Source organism: Trichoplusia ni, chromosome 5 (genome assembly GCF_003590095.1).
Source record: "Trichoplusia ni isolate ovarian cell line Hi5 chromosome 5, tn1, whole genome shotgun sequence".
Classification (NCBI taxonomy): Eukaryota; Metazoa; Arthropoda; class Insecta; order Lepidoptera; family Noctuidae; genus Trichoplusia; species Trichoplusia ni.
In genome coordinates, this window is record NC_039482.1 from 8,860,329 (window position 1) to 8,877,292 (window position 16,964).

The 16,964-nt window shown below is 34.3% G+C and overlaps 1 protein-coding gene across 3 annotated transcripts in view; it reads left to right on the forward strand.

The window, feature by feature from the left end:
- The window catches only part of LOC113494372 (KH domain-containing, RNA-binding, signal transduction-associated protein 2-like), a 196,050-nt gene that overhangs the window by 83,580 nt on the left and 95,506 nt on the right, over positions 1-16,964 (forward strand). The window contains exons 1-2 of one of the 3 annotated variants that reach the window (XM_026872686.1): positions 9,167-9,283; positions 13,426-13,561. In XM_026872686.1, coding sequence (XP_026728487.1) covers positions 13,477-13,561 — 85 coding nt within the window. In that variant the 5' untranslated portion in view covers positions 9,167-9,283; positions 13,426-13,476. Of the gene's footprint in view, positions 1-9,166; positions 9,284-13,425; positions 13,589-16,964 lie in introns of those variants that run through there. The other 2 variants (XM_026872684.1, XM_026872685.1) reach the window with 2 other exon arrangements.

Genomic DNA, 16,964 nt, shown 5'->3' on the forward strand with positions numbered 1-16,964 from the left:
TGAAAATAGTCTTAACAAAGAAGATATTATTTAAACATCTAAATCACAATTTCGACTTTACCAATAGTGTTTTCAGCTACATATTCTGCATAAATCTATTTCAATTCTGCTTACCCCTTTCGTTGATTTCCTCCACAATATTTATGGCAGACATTGAATAAGTAATTTGGCAGTAACAGTACATTCGTAATCTGTAGGGATTTAATGCATAAGTTGTGTTGTTACGCTAATGTATATTGTTTGGAAGATGTTTTATAATTGGATAATATGTAATTGCCGTATTATCAGATTCTCAGCGCTTACTGATGATTGAGTACTAGTGATTGCTAGCGGCCCCGCCCGCCAGCTCAAAATCGAAAATGATGCCACGGGAACACCAAATCGGAATAAAAACTATCCTATACTATAATCCAGATTGTTAACTATTGGTGTTATAAATTTCATCTAAATCTGTTCAGTGGTTTTTACGTGAAAGAGGAAACAAAATCAGTGCAATACTGTAGATTAACAAAAAGCATTTGATAGTGACATAAAACATTTGGTGGGATCCAGAAATGACAGCGTTAATCATAGACTAATATATAAAGCTGAAGAGTTTGTTTGTTTGTTTGAACGCGCTAATCTCAGGAACTACTGGTCCAAATTGAAAAATTATTTTTGTGGTGAATAGACCATTCATCGAGGAAGGCTTTTTAGGCTATAAACCATCACGCTGCGACTAATAGGAGCGAAGATACAATAGAAAATGTGAAAAAAACGGGGACGAAGTGGCGGGCAACAGCTAGTTCTGGATATTCATCATTTTTATGAATTGAATGTTAGCCAAGCCTTCTTTTTTGTTTCCGGTGGGAAAGCCGATGACTTTCTGTATATGTCTGATTTATACAGACTATTATCACACCAGTTTTGCTTACAAACATGCTTTGAAGAAATACCTCTGAACATCAGATTTCAGCACTTGTCAAGGCGATATAGTGCGTTACATAGCGTAAAACGCCGTCCATTTTCCGCAACTGTATGCCGTCTGAGTAGTACCAGACAATAAGCCAGCCTATAACAATGATATCTCAACTAATATTGTAAATGCGAAAGTAACTCTCTCACGTCTGTTACACTTTCACGTCTAAACTGATTTTAATGAAATTTGGTACAGAGATAGAGTTGACCTTGAGAAAGAACATAGGATAGTTTTTATCCCGGACTTTTGAAGAGTTATCTTGGAAACGCGATATAACCGACATCGACGCGGGCGAAGCCGCGGCCGAAAAGCTAGTATAATTAAAAATATTAAAGTATTTCATAAAACTCCAAAATAAAACTTTGGATTCAGTCAGAAAATGAAATTAGCATATTTGTGTTTTCGTTGCTACGTAATGTATGTTTTTTCACACCCACACGAACCATTTATGAATGAACGACGAGTCCAAGGTCAGAATATTATTCTACAGTTTCCAAGCCAACGGAAAAAGCGAATATTATTTAATGGAAAGTGAAAATCATATGTTCTGTGCATGTAACTGTCAATTCTTTTCATCTTTTTAATTTTTTTTCAAATTTCAAACTGAAGTACTTTGACTTTAATGTTTGATACAGGTTGAAGTTTTGATATATCTGTTTTTATAAAGCAATGGGAATTATCTCAAATGAATTACGACAATATTCGTTAACCTATAGGTATGCCAGTATAAAAAGATTGTAATTCCTTGCTCTATCATCTTTTAACGTAGGTAAACTTTGCTGTTAGAATAATCCTTCCTTAGGCGCATTTATCTAACTTTTATAACTCAGCACATGCACGAAAAATTTCATTCGTGCAGTTTTCTTTAATTATCTTTTATAGCAAACGAGCGACGACGGTAGTTCATAATTTAACATGCTTTTTCTGCAGACGATTTAACACTCCATTTTTAATAATGTAACAGCCACAGACTTCCCAAAATAGACCCGGCAAAAACATTATCCACCACTGACACACTCCTGAATTTCCAGAGCAAAACAACACTACATCAAAGTGCCACTCACGTCTAGTACACAAATATAATACACAGTACACAAAGTACACAGCACACGTATGTACTCAGGTCTGCCTGAAAGCTAATGTTCTAGACGCTGGCATAAATGTTTATCTAACAAATTGTACTCTCGACTCGGTTTCCCCGAAAATAATACTGCAGTTTGCAATTTCTGGGCATATAATCTTGTATAAAAACCTGAATTACAGTCTCCTTGGTTTTTTTCAAAATGTAGGTGAGACAGCTTCTGTTTTTAATGGAACATGCACGTTGTATTGTTATTTATCGATGTTAAATTATACGGTTTATTTCGTTTAGTTTTGTACTGTTCGTACGTCTGGCTACGTATTTTTTCACAAGGGGAAATGAACACTATCACAACGTTTAAATGGCTCGACCGATTTTTATGAAACATTTTGAAGACTGATCGCAAATAATTCACCTTTCCGTCACCGCCACTCAATCCGTTCGGAAGCTATAATAGCAAAGACTTACAGACAGACACGACAAGCTTATAACACCTCTCTTTTTGCGCCAATGCCTATTCTTATTAAGTTTTTCTCTCTGTATGGTAGTCACTTTCAGACTGAAATTGTCCGATTTCGGAGACTTGCATCAGCCTCTTGATAATGTTAAAGTTAATATCTTTATTATCTAATACGCCAGAAGTGTTGTGAAGCGGACATCAAATAATTAGACCTTAGAATGTTATTTAAAAGCTAATAAAATTTAATTCTTTAACTTTTTCTAAATACCTAACTGTGATAACCTTTAGAATCCCAATATTAATATGTTTATTCCATATTATATGAACCGAGGTTTTCTTTAATGTTTAAGCAAACATCGAATTGATCGGCATGTATTTGTCTTAAGCTCAGCCAACGATCAAATGTTTACTTTGCATCTTGATGTACACTTGGGGCCAATTGAAGTGGTGCGCAAATATTACATGATAAACATTTTATTTCATTCAAATGTCTTGGCTATCTATGATTCTGTTAACAGATTTCTTTGCTTAAGGTAGCCGATTTGATGCTAATGTAGACAAGTGCTGTTTTTTCGTGCACTAATGTGACTTTCTACATACTTTGTTAATTAAACATAGAAATTACTGACAAGATGTGATGGAATATACTTTGAGGAAACCTCGATTCGAAATGTTGTATTCTGGTTAGAAATTAACAGTTATATTGCAGGTGTGTGTATTTCGCTGTCACCCTTTCTCTCCTTTTTTTTCTACTTTCTCATACTAATATTCCTTTAAGACGTGGAGGTAGGCGCCGAACAACCTGGAATCAGCAAGCGTGGTGACCAGTTCACGAACCTTCCTTATATGCACTATATTTGCTACCTTGCATTAAGTAATTAATAGACATACCATAAGAATATCAACGCAAATATTTAAAGCAATTTTTTTTCGTATTTTAATTATTGATTTATTTTTTTCTAGACTGTTTTAGCTCTTCCTTTGATGTATTTAAATTTGAATTGCATTTAAAATGCAAGGATATGAATCACGCAAGGAGTAGATAGTCGTTTTGCATGATTGATAGTCGTCTGAAGTCTGTGTGGTTGTGCACGACATTTTCATGTTTTGCGAATTTTCGACTACTTTATGTTGGAGTTATCAAAATTACGATTAGGTATGTCATATTTTTATTTCAACGGAGTAATAATAAAAGGAATTCTTTGCGATTTGTTTCTGTTCGTTTGTATCTTGCTTTCTATTTGTATACTGCATATAATTTTTTTCTTTATATTTTTTATATTAAAGAAAAGAATTACGCGAAGGTTAGCAATTAACCTCAATTAGCAATTGAAAAATACAAAGTATAAGAATAAATTAAAAAACAATGACCCATAAAAAACTAGGAATAGTAAAGAATTTTATTTTTAGAAAATAATTCGTATTTACCAGTTATCGTGGCCCGTAGTGTATATTACCATAACTTGGCATGCATGAATATTAAGTTACGTTCATTAAGTTCTATGTTTTCTATTATATATTATGTTGCTTCTGCTTGAAGATTCTGTTATTCTCTGAAAACGGGAAAATATCGACAGTTTACTGTGCTATGTTCATTTTGTTTAGTAATTCATCCATTCATTGGCCTAGCCTTTTCCCAACTATGTTGGGGTCGGCTACCAGTCCAACCGGTTTCAGCTAAGTACCAGTGTTTTACAAGGAGCGACTGCCTATCTCAACTCCTTAACCCAGTTACCTGGGCAACACGATACCCCTTGGTTAGACTGGCTGTCAGACTTTTTCAAGCTTCTGACTACCTGTAACGACTGTCAAAGATGTAGGAATAACAGCCGGGACCCACAAGAGAATTCTTTTTTCTTCAGCGACTCCGGCTGTAAATAATTTAGTCGATGCGTGGTGGGGGTTTTCACAAACATATAAATCACTACGCAAAGACACCTAGATTCAGAACAACCATTCGTGGATCCCACAAATGCTGAACCTACGCGGGTATCGAATCCGCGACACGATGAACACAGTTGGTTTGGCGTGCTGACCTCAACCACTTGGCTACATTATACTATAAACTATAACTCTGAATAAAATAATAAAAATAAAGTTTAAAAAAAAAACTCTAATCCGGAAAATCCTAAAAAAGATTTTACATTTAATTTACACTGCAACCTTTTACTGCCAGACAGGTCAATAAAGCACTTAATATATTATTTTCTTAATTTTTCATCACTTGTAAAACGCACCGAAACATTATGGTACTTTTACTATTGACCCCCTTTTTAAGAAGATATTAAAATTAAAACCTTCCAGTTACCACCTAAGAAAATTATTTCACCGATTTCCTCATTAATAACATGAATAGTTTTCACTAGTTTAACTCGATTACGTCAAAACGCCAAAGTGACAGCAAGTGCGTCATTTCACTGAGCATGTATTTAAATTCTGAACCACTTGTGTATCGAAGTGTACTTTGACACCTTATCACTTTATTGCTTCTTTAACTTATTCATCCACGTGTTTGTTATTTTGTTGTTGATTATACAAAATGGCGGCTATGTGTTTGACACATTAATGAATAATGTGCGATTTTCATTTATTTGATTATTTGAATAGATTAAAATCCATTACATTAGGTACTCAAAAAGTACACAGCAAGAAAACAAATTTTCCTAATATTGACAAATAAAAATAAAAAGACATAGAAATACGTCATTTAATATACAAACTCAATGAAGAAACATTATTAAATGCTTGTATGAAAACTAATTTCACGAAAAACTAAAAATCTGTTTTGTGAATCCCACAATTATTTATTTATTTATTCATCTCATTTCAAGTTGCTTAAAACCATTTATAAACAATGAGACTTTGAGAAATATACAAACATAATTTCTGCAAACTCATGTCGGCAATATTTAAGATTTTCATTTCATTACGCGTTGTAAACTCAGTTAGCAAGGATGAATGCATTGACCTTTGACCTATGACCTTATGTATTAAGATGTTTCATTTGTTTCTTTGAAAGAAATTATATTGAAATTAAAGTGACTTGGTTTTTTTAATCTTTGCCGTCTAAGCGGCTGGATTGATGCGCCTGTGGATATAATGTTAACTAGCTGCAGCTCGCGGGTCCGCTCGCTATGAAACATAAAATATGACGTATTAAAAAAATAGACGCGATTTTTTTTTAATTTGCGTCCAAGGCAATTATAATTAGTTCGTCTAGATCTAAATGGAGAACAAAATATGATCTACGTGTGTTAATAAAAGTATTAGTGAAATACCATTTTTTTTCTGGCTCTCAACATTGCCGCGGGAAGCATGCCAAAACTGTTAGACCGGGAGTTGCCTTTGGAAAATTAATGAATATATTTTTATTATTTTTGTCTTGTGATGTGATAAGACTTTTGGTAATAATTATGGAATTGTATTATAGGTATTGCATTTTATATTAATCAGTCCATTAATTCAGCCCACCGAGGTACTATACCGAATACATTTCTTTTTCGTGTAATTTCATTTTACCAGAAATGATTTTTTGTGACTTAAACTTTATTATGTCACTAAACTTTTCTTTTAAAAATTACGTTATGGGATATAAACGTTAACATGCATAAATGGCCCACCTTTCATGGTTCAAGGGTTTTGAATTTTTCATTACTTGAAAACATGTTTTTTTGTTAAATATTTAAAAACTTTTGAGGACACTTTTCTGTAAATTGTTTGGTTTAAAAAAAAAAAGGGAGGTTCTCCAAAATTCCCAATTTATTCAACATTCCCATTTTTGAAACAAAAAATATTTTCAAGGCAAGAAAAATCTCTTTTCTCTTTTAAATAATGTATTTTGATCGCGTACTGATAAATTACCGTTCGGACGCGCCGTAATCTATTCCTTTATTGACTCCAGCCTTACGCAACTTTTGTATTAGCATACAAATGTTTTGTCCTAGATTCCGGCGTAATTTTCTGCCTCATTGGTCTCTAGGTACTGGGAAACATGGTTGATAATACTGAGAACAACGTTTTGTGATTTATGACCTTCTGAATTTGGTCGGTCGATCAGTTTTAGGTTTCTTTGTGCATTGGGACCAATGTTTGTTAAAATTCAAAATTTGACAATGGCCTTAAAAATATGACAATGGGAAGCTAAAAGTAATGGGTTGGCTTGTATATAGTTGCAAACAAAAGTTCTTATTAAATTAAATTTAACTAGAAATGCATTTACCTGAATCTCGGTGTCTAATATATTAAAAAAATATTACAACGAGACTTTAGTCATCCAATAAATTAAAATTTGATGTAATCCAGAAAATCCGCTTACAATTAACCAAAGAAATCTACATAAACTCCTGAAATTCTGAAATTAGCATAGAAGCTTTGTCTTAGATCCGAGGCTAATCCAGTTGGCGTGGCACAGCGCCGCTAAAATAGCAAACTTCTTAAATTTTATGATGTGCAGACATTGCTTACTATCGCAATAAAACTAGCAACACATGGTGTTGGCAATACGAATAGAAATGTGGATACACGAATAAATGTTAATCTTATTGTCCGGTTTCTGTGTCATTCGGTCGTGTGTGGGTTTGTATTGAAAGATATTGGTGCTGGTATTGTAAGAGTAAATTATTTGGTATCGAGGGTCGTAGGATCCTTTGGAGTGTTTTATGTTGTTGGTGTGACTGTGAAATAGCATGTGAAGAAATTACTTCATGTTGAAAGAAGTTTTTTTATAAGAAATTAGAATGTAATCGGAATTAACTGGAGGCTATTTAAAAAAAATGAAAGCTTGGAAAGGATGTTATGCAATTTCCAATCACCTATGTGTGAGGCTTTGTAGAGCCTTTGCTCAGCTAGCCTGATTAAGATCCCACAACTGGTTACAGCCCTCTCCATTCTCATTTCAAACTTCTTTGCCTTGTAAAATTCTAGACGAACATGATCTACGACTTTTGCTAAAAATCTTCGTGTAAAACCAAGATATTACCACAGGCACATTCTCAAAGCCCAATCACCAAAAGGACCATCCATATTAAAGCAAACGAATTCACAAACCTACAGCAGCTGTTACAAAAGACTTACAATAATAACGTCGTGAGTAATAACTAAGAGTATACATATTATATGAACATACATACATGCACATCACAATTTCTCCTTCAAACTTTACTTCACTCTGCACAGGTTAACTGAAACTTTAATAAACCTGTCCAAACTCGGTAATATCAACATTTTCAAGACCTTGTATCTATTAAAAACTTGGTTTAATAAGACGTTATAGTGTAAGTTTTTTAATGAAGTCTACAGATAAACTGGTGATGTTGGTGTTTTGTTGGTATGTTGAGCGATTGAGCAACAGTTGGACAACAGGTCTTTGAGGAACAACACCCTTGTCCTATATCATTTTGAGAAAACGGTACCTTGAATTTATTGAGGGTCCACTGTCTGGGGATATGTCTGCCTGGCTGTATCTATGTGGTCTGTCCGACTCATGTTTGTCAAGGTCATTAATTTGTCACTCAAATTGGTTTACTATTAGCATATTTGTAAGGAACCTTTAGTATAGAGATTTGGCTCGCACTTGACTATTTTTATATGTTTTTATACCTTACCATATATTTTTAGCGCACGACAACATTATTTCACGTTAGCAAGTTCCTACCTATTTCGATATATTTTAATGTTGTGTAAAATTATTATTCCACATTTTTCATGCAATTATTAAAACAATTGTTTTTAAGTTGCGCCACAGTCGCGCAACTCTTTCCCAATGGTCAGAGTTTACAAAGCTGAGTCTCAATTAAGTACAAGCTCTATCTTGATCGCGTGACGAGTAAATGACCAAATACTATTAGTTTAAACAATGCTGTTTGCTTTTATTCTAATTGAGGTATTTTTTACTTTTACGTTTTATTTGTATGACCTAAATTTACTGTATACCAACTACAATCACTTCTATAATTCCTACTAAAAAAGAAGTAAGTTTTAGTTACCATTTTCTAACTAATCTATACTAATGTATAAAGCTGAAGAGTTTGTTTGTCAATCTCAGGAATTACTGGTTCGATTTGAAAAAATCTTTTTGTGTTGAATAGACCATTTATCACGGAAGGCTATAGGGTATATGACATCACGCTGCGACTAATAGGATCGAAGATACAATGGAAAATGTAGAAAAAACGGGGAAAATAATAACCATGAGGACGAAGTCGCGGGCAACAGCTAGTTATACATATTACTGGAAATAAATTTTGTGATTGAGATGATTACATTGAAATTCCATACTTTTCAATTTCACGCTTGGAAAGACAGTGAAAAAAGAACACTCAAATGCACTTTACGCGTCAATCGAATAAATAAACTAAAAACATTTTATTACACTAAATAAAAAACATATTAAAAGCCTTTTATATTCATCATTATAATTCAAATACTTTTATTAGCAGTTAAATAAAAATAGGTCCGCCTCCCGCGCTATTAGCCCATCTGTAAAAATAGTGTCGGTCGAACGCAACGCAACATCAGTTTATTGCAAGCCACAGGCGCGGCGGAAAGCAACCGAATTTACCGCCTCGAGACGTATTCCAAAAAGTCCGTTACGAAATATTGTCTTCCGAAGTTTTAGTTTATTTGAATCGAAAACGTCGTTTTTTTTAATTTTAGTGTTTTTTTTTGTTGTGTACTTATTTGTTTTTGTAGTGTTTAGATTTTTGGTGTTGTGTTGTGGGTTACGAATGTTCTTTTTTGTGTTTTGCTGGAGAAGTCGATTGGACAGTGAACTGTAAATTCTAAAGTAAGTAAACATAATACGAGTGAGACAAAGAGACAGTATCCGAGGTAGTGTTATTGCTTCCCTCGACTTAACTATGATCTCGTTACAACAATATTTAACATTTCTCACAACTCTGAAGCTTAGTTCTGTGGTTATAATATCACGTATTACTGAAATTCGAACCAGATAAAAGCAGTTATCTAGAAAGCAGTTCAAACCTATTTCCTTAACAATTTGAAGAATCAATTGTTTATCAGATTTCTCGGAATTACTTAGAAATCACGTTATTGTAGATTCTTAGAAGAAGCGAAACTCATCTGTGTGGTATCTGAGCACCTACCGCCAAATATTAGGGGTCACAATTCTGCTATTTATAATTGCCGATAAATAAATGAATGGAATTTGGAATAAATTAGCAAAATATTCTTCTAAGCATTTTGCCAACACAAAAATTTTAAATTCGGTTCGGGGCGGAACATTCGCTGTCAATTCAATGAATTTCCAAAAAAAAGTTTTTTTAATACCTAAATCATCTGTGAAAAACACAAAGAATTTCGCGAAGTTCGCGAATCACAAAAATGCGTGTTCACACCACCTGTACCTACAACACATCGTGCACAATACACCCTAGCTACCCCTCAGCTATTACTACCCAAACCACAATTTATTAACAATGAAAAAATAGAAATGCAGTTCAAAGCAGAAAACAACAAAATAATACCACAATCAACCATCAAAATTACCCACCACTTAACAGGCAACACCCCATCTGACGTATAAATAAATACCCTCAAAAAAGGGTCTTTTCTAAATGAGGGTTTTCTTAGAAGATGCGATGTTCCGAATATTTCCTTATCCGCCGACTCATTAGGCCCAAGTCCAGTTGGAATGAAGAGCAAAATGCTTCGGAAGGGTTTATGGGTAGCGAAAGCTATGCTATGCGAAAGATTAGCGAAGTAGATGGTTTTTTGTTTCGTCTGTCGTGTAGATTGGTTGAACGAGTTTGTTTCGACCTTTCTTTTCAGGGTAGTCAGATAGGAAATGTCGATTCCAACGTTAAAAACAGACGTAAAAGTGATGATATATCCTACTTGTTGCAGAATAAATGATTTCATTGCATTTGATTTAGGGTGCTTTAGTTATTGATTTTATTCCGAAAAATCAAGAAAGCAAATAATATTTTTCGTTCTTATGGATCTAAAAACTTATTATTTTACTCACTCAGTTTTTTATCTTTTAAAGCTTGTCTTCAACGATTTCATTTTAATATGTTTCTATATCTTTTACTTCGTACTAACATACCTTGTCAGCAGTTTTACCATATATCTTTGTAGGACTCTTGTAATTTACACCACTCTTTATATCCCAAAGAAACTGTCTAATATCGGTCAGTTGGCATGTCATGTCACGTCACTCACGGCGCGGGACGGGTTGACAGCGCCATCTGCCGCAGTCCGATCACTTTGTTATGAATGGTCACCCGGTGTCTTGGCGAGAATATCATCGAGACTACTATTGTCCTTTAAAATAAGATAGGTTGCTTTTGAAGTGAGATGGCGTTCTACGATTTCTTGTGTTTTGTCTCTTTCTCACTTTAGTTTTGGTTCGTTTGGTATCTTGGCGTGAATGTCTGAAAGTTAAGGACGGTGACAATGAATTTATTTTATGTCTTTGCTCATACAATTGAATAGTTTACTATTTAATTATGTTTGAGTAATGAGTTGATATTTTGAGATTGATGTTCAGTTGTTTTAGAATAGTTTATTGCCGGATAAAAATGTTTTGATAATTAAATGTGATACCTACTTTCCGCTTGACTCGTTTGAAGAAAATTCGGCGCAGACGAATCAAGTTCATCTCTTTCAACTTTTAGAGGGAGAAGATAATACAGTAGTGATGACTTTCCTGTATTTTCTTAATCGCATAAAATTTTCTCACTTTTTCCTATAGCATATCTCAGTTTTATGTGCGAAAATTTGCAAAATGAACGATGAATGATGAAAATTGTAGACAAATGAAAGACTGCGTAAATAAACATAGACCAAACATCAAAAACAAAAATCTAGCTGATATTTGGCAGACAAAACCTTGAAAATTCTCGAGGTCGAAACCAGACAATCGTATCCCAATATATAATTTCAGAAACTTCTAATTTTAACTCTCACGTCCTATCAGACAATGTGTTTCCAATTTGTCACAGAGAACAGATGAGGACTATCAAAGTAAAACAAACGATTGAAGGGAATCGTGACGGACCAGTTGGCACTGAGCTCGTGTGTATCATGTCAAGGCGTGGTTTACGAGCGATGCTTGTACATTTAATATCTTTAACCTATTCTTACCGTGGTGGTCTATAAGAGCCCGAGGAAAATGTTAATTGTCTGGACATAAGTTCTAAACTTCTTTTAGTATAGTTGATCTGACATGCCTCAATAGAACCTTGAATATTTTTCAGGTATGTTGGTTTGCTCACAATTTTTTCCTGCCCCCTTTTAGCAAGTGATAAAAAATCTATAATAAATTTGAAGACATAGGTAGATTCGAACTGATGATTTTTGACTTGACAGTCCTGCATGCCACTGCCCTATCATTGACTGACGGTGATAAGGGTCATTATATTTATACTAAGTAAGAGTGGGACTACCATTTGTGTGATCTCCAAATGCTTGTTCTAAGTCTTAAGTTCCTTCATGTACTCTCGTTGCATTTTTGGCATTCATAAAAGAATGTCTTGACGACCAAGTAAGTCGTAGAACATTTATCCGTTCAAATGACCATCAAAAGTCAGAACGAACTCTTTCAGCAAACTCCTTATTCCAAAATTAGACAGAGTAAAAAACACACATTTTCAGCAAACATTTTTTCATTAATTCAGTCAATCATATAATATAAAGTGAACATTATGGGGTGCTACATTCATGTTTAAACGCATCAATCCAAATTTCAGAGAACCCACAAATTAGCAAACATATCACTTAAAGCATAAATACAAATACCCAAATGACGGGTCCGGTCTATGATACCGCAGTTGCCAAATTCAACCGGATTTCGTTGATACTGACGGGTTAAATTTACGAGGCCGCCTGCGTTCCTACAAATTACCCAACCATTGTAGTAAAGATAATTTTAGGACCGATACAATATACACTATATCTATAGTACCTATAATAGTGGATAAAGATCTTTGTTAAAATCGGTCAAGTGCAAGTCTTACTCGGAACATTAAATATTTTGTACAATATTGGCTGATTAAAACAGTTTTTCAAATAATATGGTCACACATCTTACTTTTGAGACGAATTCAAAATAGCCAGAAGCAACAGGAGTACAATTTTTTTAACTATTTACAAGTTATGTTTATTAATAATATTTATTAGATTATTAGATTGTTCGTCATTAAGAAAAAGTTTAACAAAAAAGCTGTTTCATCCTTGAGATTGCATTGGACAGCACTCTGAATCGATCATTTTTACTGTTTGTTTGTAAAGGATTAGCGATAAATGTTAGCTTTCAATGGAAAACCAGCTTAAGGCCCAGTCCCTTCTGGCTTGCACTTAATTTGATAATTTAATATAAAAATATTTTCGCCTTAAAATGGTTTTCTTGTAGCATATTTATTTTGTAATAAAATACACACTTAATCCTGAGAAATAAATTAAATTGTTTCGAATAGAATTAGAATTGACCGCTCTGTGGGGGATTTATGGAAAATGTGAGATGTGTGACCGACAATTACGCATCACGTTATTTGTACTCGATGATCTCCTAAACTGAAAGTAATTAAATTTGCCTACAATTTGCAGTTTGATCCAAGTTGATACATAAAAAAGCATCCTCTTATTGACGCAATATTATTTAATGGCAAATGATTTGAAAATAATTTAGAGTTAAATTACAAAACTGAGTTGCTCGTTACAAGGTGATAAGCAGAAAACATTAAAATACTGGCATTCAGCTGAATCAGGGTATATTGACACTACTCATTGTTCATCTGAACCGAAGAGAAATAAAAAGGAGTATTCATCAAGTGAGGCTTCGTATAGAGCAGAATGTAGAGTCAGACTTTTTCTGACTCCAAACCCACCCATGTTCCTACTAACTGGTCTATAGGAAAAATTTAAAATTTTCTCTTTTCCCATACTTATGTCAAATTTTCTTTTCAGGTACAGTGTGAGTGAGTGATGAGTGCACACAAGTGAGGAGTGAGTGTAGTGATGGAGGCGACGCCGTTGCCACTTGAAGTGGATGAGGAAGGGCGTCCGCCGCAGGGCTCCTCGACTGGAAGCGGCTCCTCCTCCGGTACGGGCTATTATGCTCATAAGAACGGTGAGATTTGGTACTTTAAGTTATAAAGTTTGGTTACATATTTTTGGAAACAATGGTGCCTTATTTTTTTAAAACTGTCCTCACTCCTGGTTTCTAAGATATTCCGCTCAGCACGTTTTTTTTTAAAGTTTTTTGGATTCGTTTTCAAGGAACTGTGGTTTTTATATCCAAACTATTATAATTGTACATATGTGTGAATAAGTAAAATTATAGAATTTTGCACAGGTTAACATTTTATTAATTATTTTTATTGTCTAATGTAATTATAGGAAATCACTCTTCGTTTTGTTTTTCTGGTACTATCTCGTCTGTGATATTTTTAAACTAGTTCTTTCGAAATGAGACCCTATATCTTATAGACTTATTTCCTCAAATGAAGATTGATTGATTAATTGATTGATTGATTAGCCGATTGATTGAAACTATTGCGATATTAGTCTCAGTAAAAAACGAAATATTTTTTGCAATTCGTTATTTGTAATCACGATTTGACAATAATTGATTACTTCATTATACCTACAATCAATACTGAAGATTAAGTAAAGCCCGTTGGACTGTCAAGTTCAAGGTCATCAGTCAAAATCCCGGCACCAAACAATGTCTTTTGAGAGTCGTGTGCATATTAAACAGTAACTGTTGATTGCTTAAGACGGTGTTAAAAAACAATTGTGAGAACATCAGTAGACCTGAGCAGTTTGCTTAAATGAATTGACAATTGAGCAAAAAGATCGAAGAGGTCACCATGAAAGACCCACCGAGCGGGTCGTCTCGGGATGAATCCTCACGTAGAACAAGTGCTTTGGTGATTCACGAATGCTTGTTCTGAGTCTTCGTGACTTTGTGCATGTCTTGAATGTAGAGTAGTGACTTCAATATTTGTGAAACCCCCCCGCGGCACAAGGAATAAGTTCCTTAATGCGGGAGTCGTTTTTTTTAAACACCTGGCAATGCAAATTACTTCTTATGCTGAAGTCAATAAGGTTTCAAATAATAGGCCAAGGTAATTGTTACACAAAAGTTTTGGATTAGAATCATGCGACTTTTAACATCTTTGCGTAAACTGTGACCTGGAAGGCAAATCGCGTCGCCAATCTTAGACTTGCTAAGTTTCGTCGTAGGCATTCTGTAGGGTTGTCAAGTGGTATATTCAATCTAGTTATGCAACAGACTGTAATGAATGAAAGTGGATAACCTTAATAAAGGAAAAATAATAATACCTTTATATAGTAAGTTTATGCTGTAATTGCAAAGAAGACACTGCCGTTAAATAACTAAAATTCAATTTTGTTGTTAAATATTACTGATAATATTTACATTCACAAAAAATAATTGAATACTTACAAATCGTCGTGAACGTCAGTGAAATAACGCCGTCTTTAAAAAATAAATTTTGTTGTACCTGTTTTGACAGCCCTAGCTAGAAAGCTCATAAAACCAAATCTGATAACAAACCTACGTTTGTGTTGATTTTGACGTAATTTCGCCGTAGTTGACTCACGGTATGTCATTATGGACTCGAAGGTTAGAGTTAATTGATTTAAAGCTAATACAAAAGCATGTCACTCTAACAAATAAAAGATTTTCTTTTTTGTAAAACAGTAATTAATAAAAAAGTTTTTAACCATATTTGAACTTTCGAATAGGATATCCAAAGTAGTATCTAGCTTACGAAAATAGGCTTCGATTTTAGTTACAACTTTTAGATATAAAACTAAAACAGTTTCTAACTTTGTAAATATTTGAGGTTTAACTTACCGTACTATACCTAAGTAGTTCTTCCTTTCTCTAGCCGTTTCTGTCGCCCTGCAGAGCAAAGGCTTCTTCACTCCTACCACCTAGTTCTATCCTGGACTCTCCGCTTCCTTCTTTTTGACGACTCATAAATCATTTCAACTTTGACTACCAATTTTACAAGGAATGAGTGGTTGCCTCTTAAGATCTTTCCAGAAAAAAAAAATTCAAACTCTACCATCCACAGTCACGCAAAGAGAAGAGGCCTAGAGTGTTTCTAATCAGTGAAAATCAGTTTTTCAGCTAGAAAAAAAAGAAAAAGCAGCCATAATATAGGACACTCATTAAACCAGTAATATGAAGCAAGTAGGCTAGTTACAAATCCTTATAAGTTTGTTTCTTTTTATTCGTCTTGTAGGCTCGACTTTGGTGTAATCATACTCAAAGCTAATGTGTTCATATGGAATCTCTCATCATGGAAACAATCGTAATCCATGTTTGATTACCAAACTATAACCCTAACTCCTTGGTTCGCCCTTCAAAATAACTATAGTGATTCGACCAAGATTTTTTTTATATAATTATGCCCATGCCGTAATGAGATTATGATGGCTGTTATTTCATTGTAATAGTATTTTCCAAGTAAAGAGTAAAGTTTCCCATAACATTGATTTTAGTTGAGTGACTTCTGTAATTTTCTTTAGTGTATTTAAAGGGTACTAGTAGAAAAACAAGTGGGAGGAGCTCGTGGCTAAGCTATAACCGCATAAGTGAAACACTCACAGGTTAAGCTATGCTTGACGCGGTTGGTCCGTAGATGGGTGACTACCTGTGTCATAGCCAGTTCCTCCATGTTTCGAAAGGCACGTTAAATTGTGGGTCCCGGCTGTTATTCTTACATCTTTGATAGTCGTTACAGGTAGTCGGAAGCTTGAAAAGTCTGACAACCAGTCTAACCAAGGGGTATCGTGTTGCCCAGGTAACTGGGTTGAAGAGGTCAGATAGGCAGTCACTCCTTGTAAAACACTGGTACTCAGCTGAATCCGGTTAGACTGGTAGCCGACCGCAACATTATTTGGAAAAGGCTAGGCCAATGATAGTAGAAAAACAAGATATTACAATACGATAAATCTTATTGCGGTTACAGCTATGTAATAAAGCAGTTTTATTGCGAAATTATTTTGTTATCATTTGACATCGAATAAAGTTATTTTATCGATAGTATATGAAATTAATATTGTTTCAAATCACGGCAAAAACCTCTCGAAAGGGCTACCTTTACAAAACAATCAGTTAAACAGAAACGTTTAATTTATTTAGGAACTCAACAACTATGTATGTGATACACTATTATTCAGCTTAACCGAAATAAGAAAGCAAATATATGAAAGAAAATCTGTTAAAAAGTGCCTGAAACAAATCTAAAAATCACATTAATTTCTTTATAACTACGAGGGCATAAAGTTGAAAGGTAGCCGACTAATTATAACAAGTCTTTATGAGCAAAAGATCTTTCTAAATGAACAAAGGATCTGAAAATAATACGACGGAATAGGCTCTTAATCAGACCACTAACAAAAGATTAATGTGACGCTACCAACACCTGATCTTAATGACTTTTAAGATGTACCGTGGTGGTCTTTTC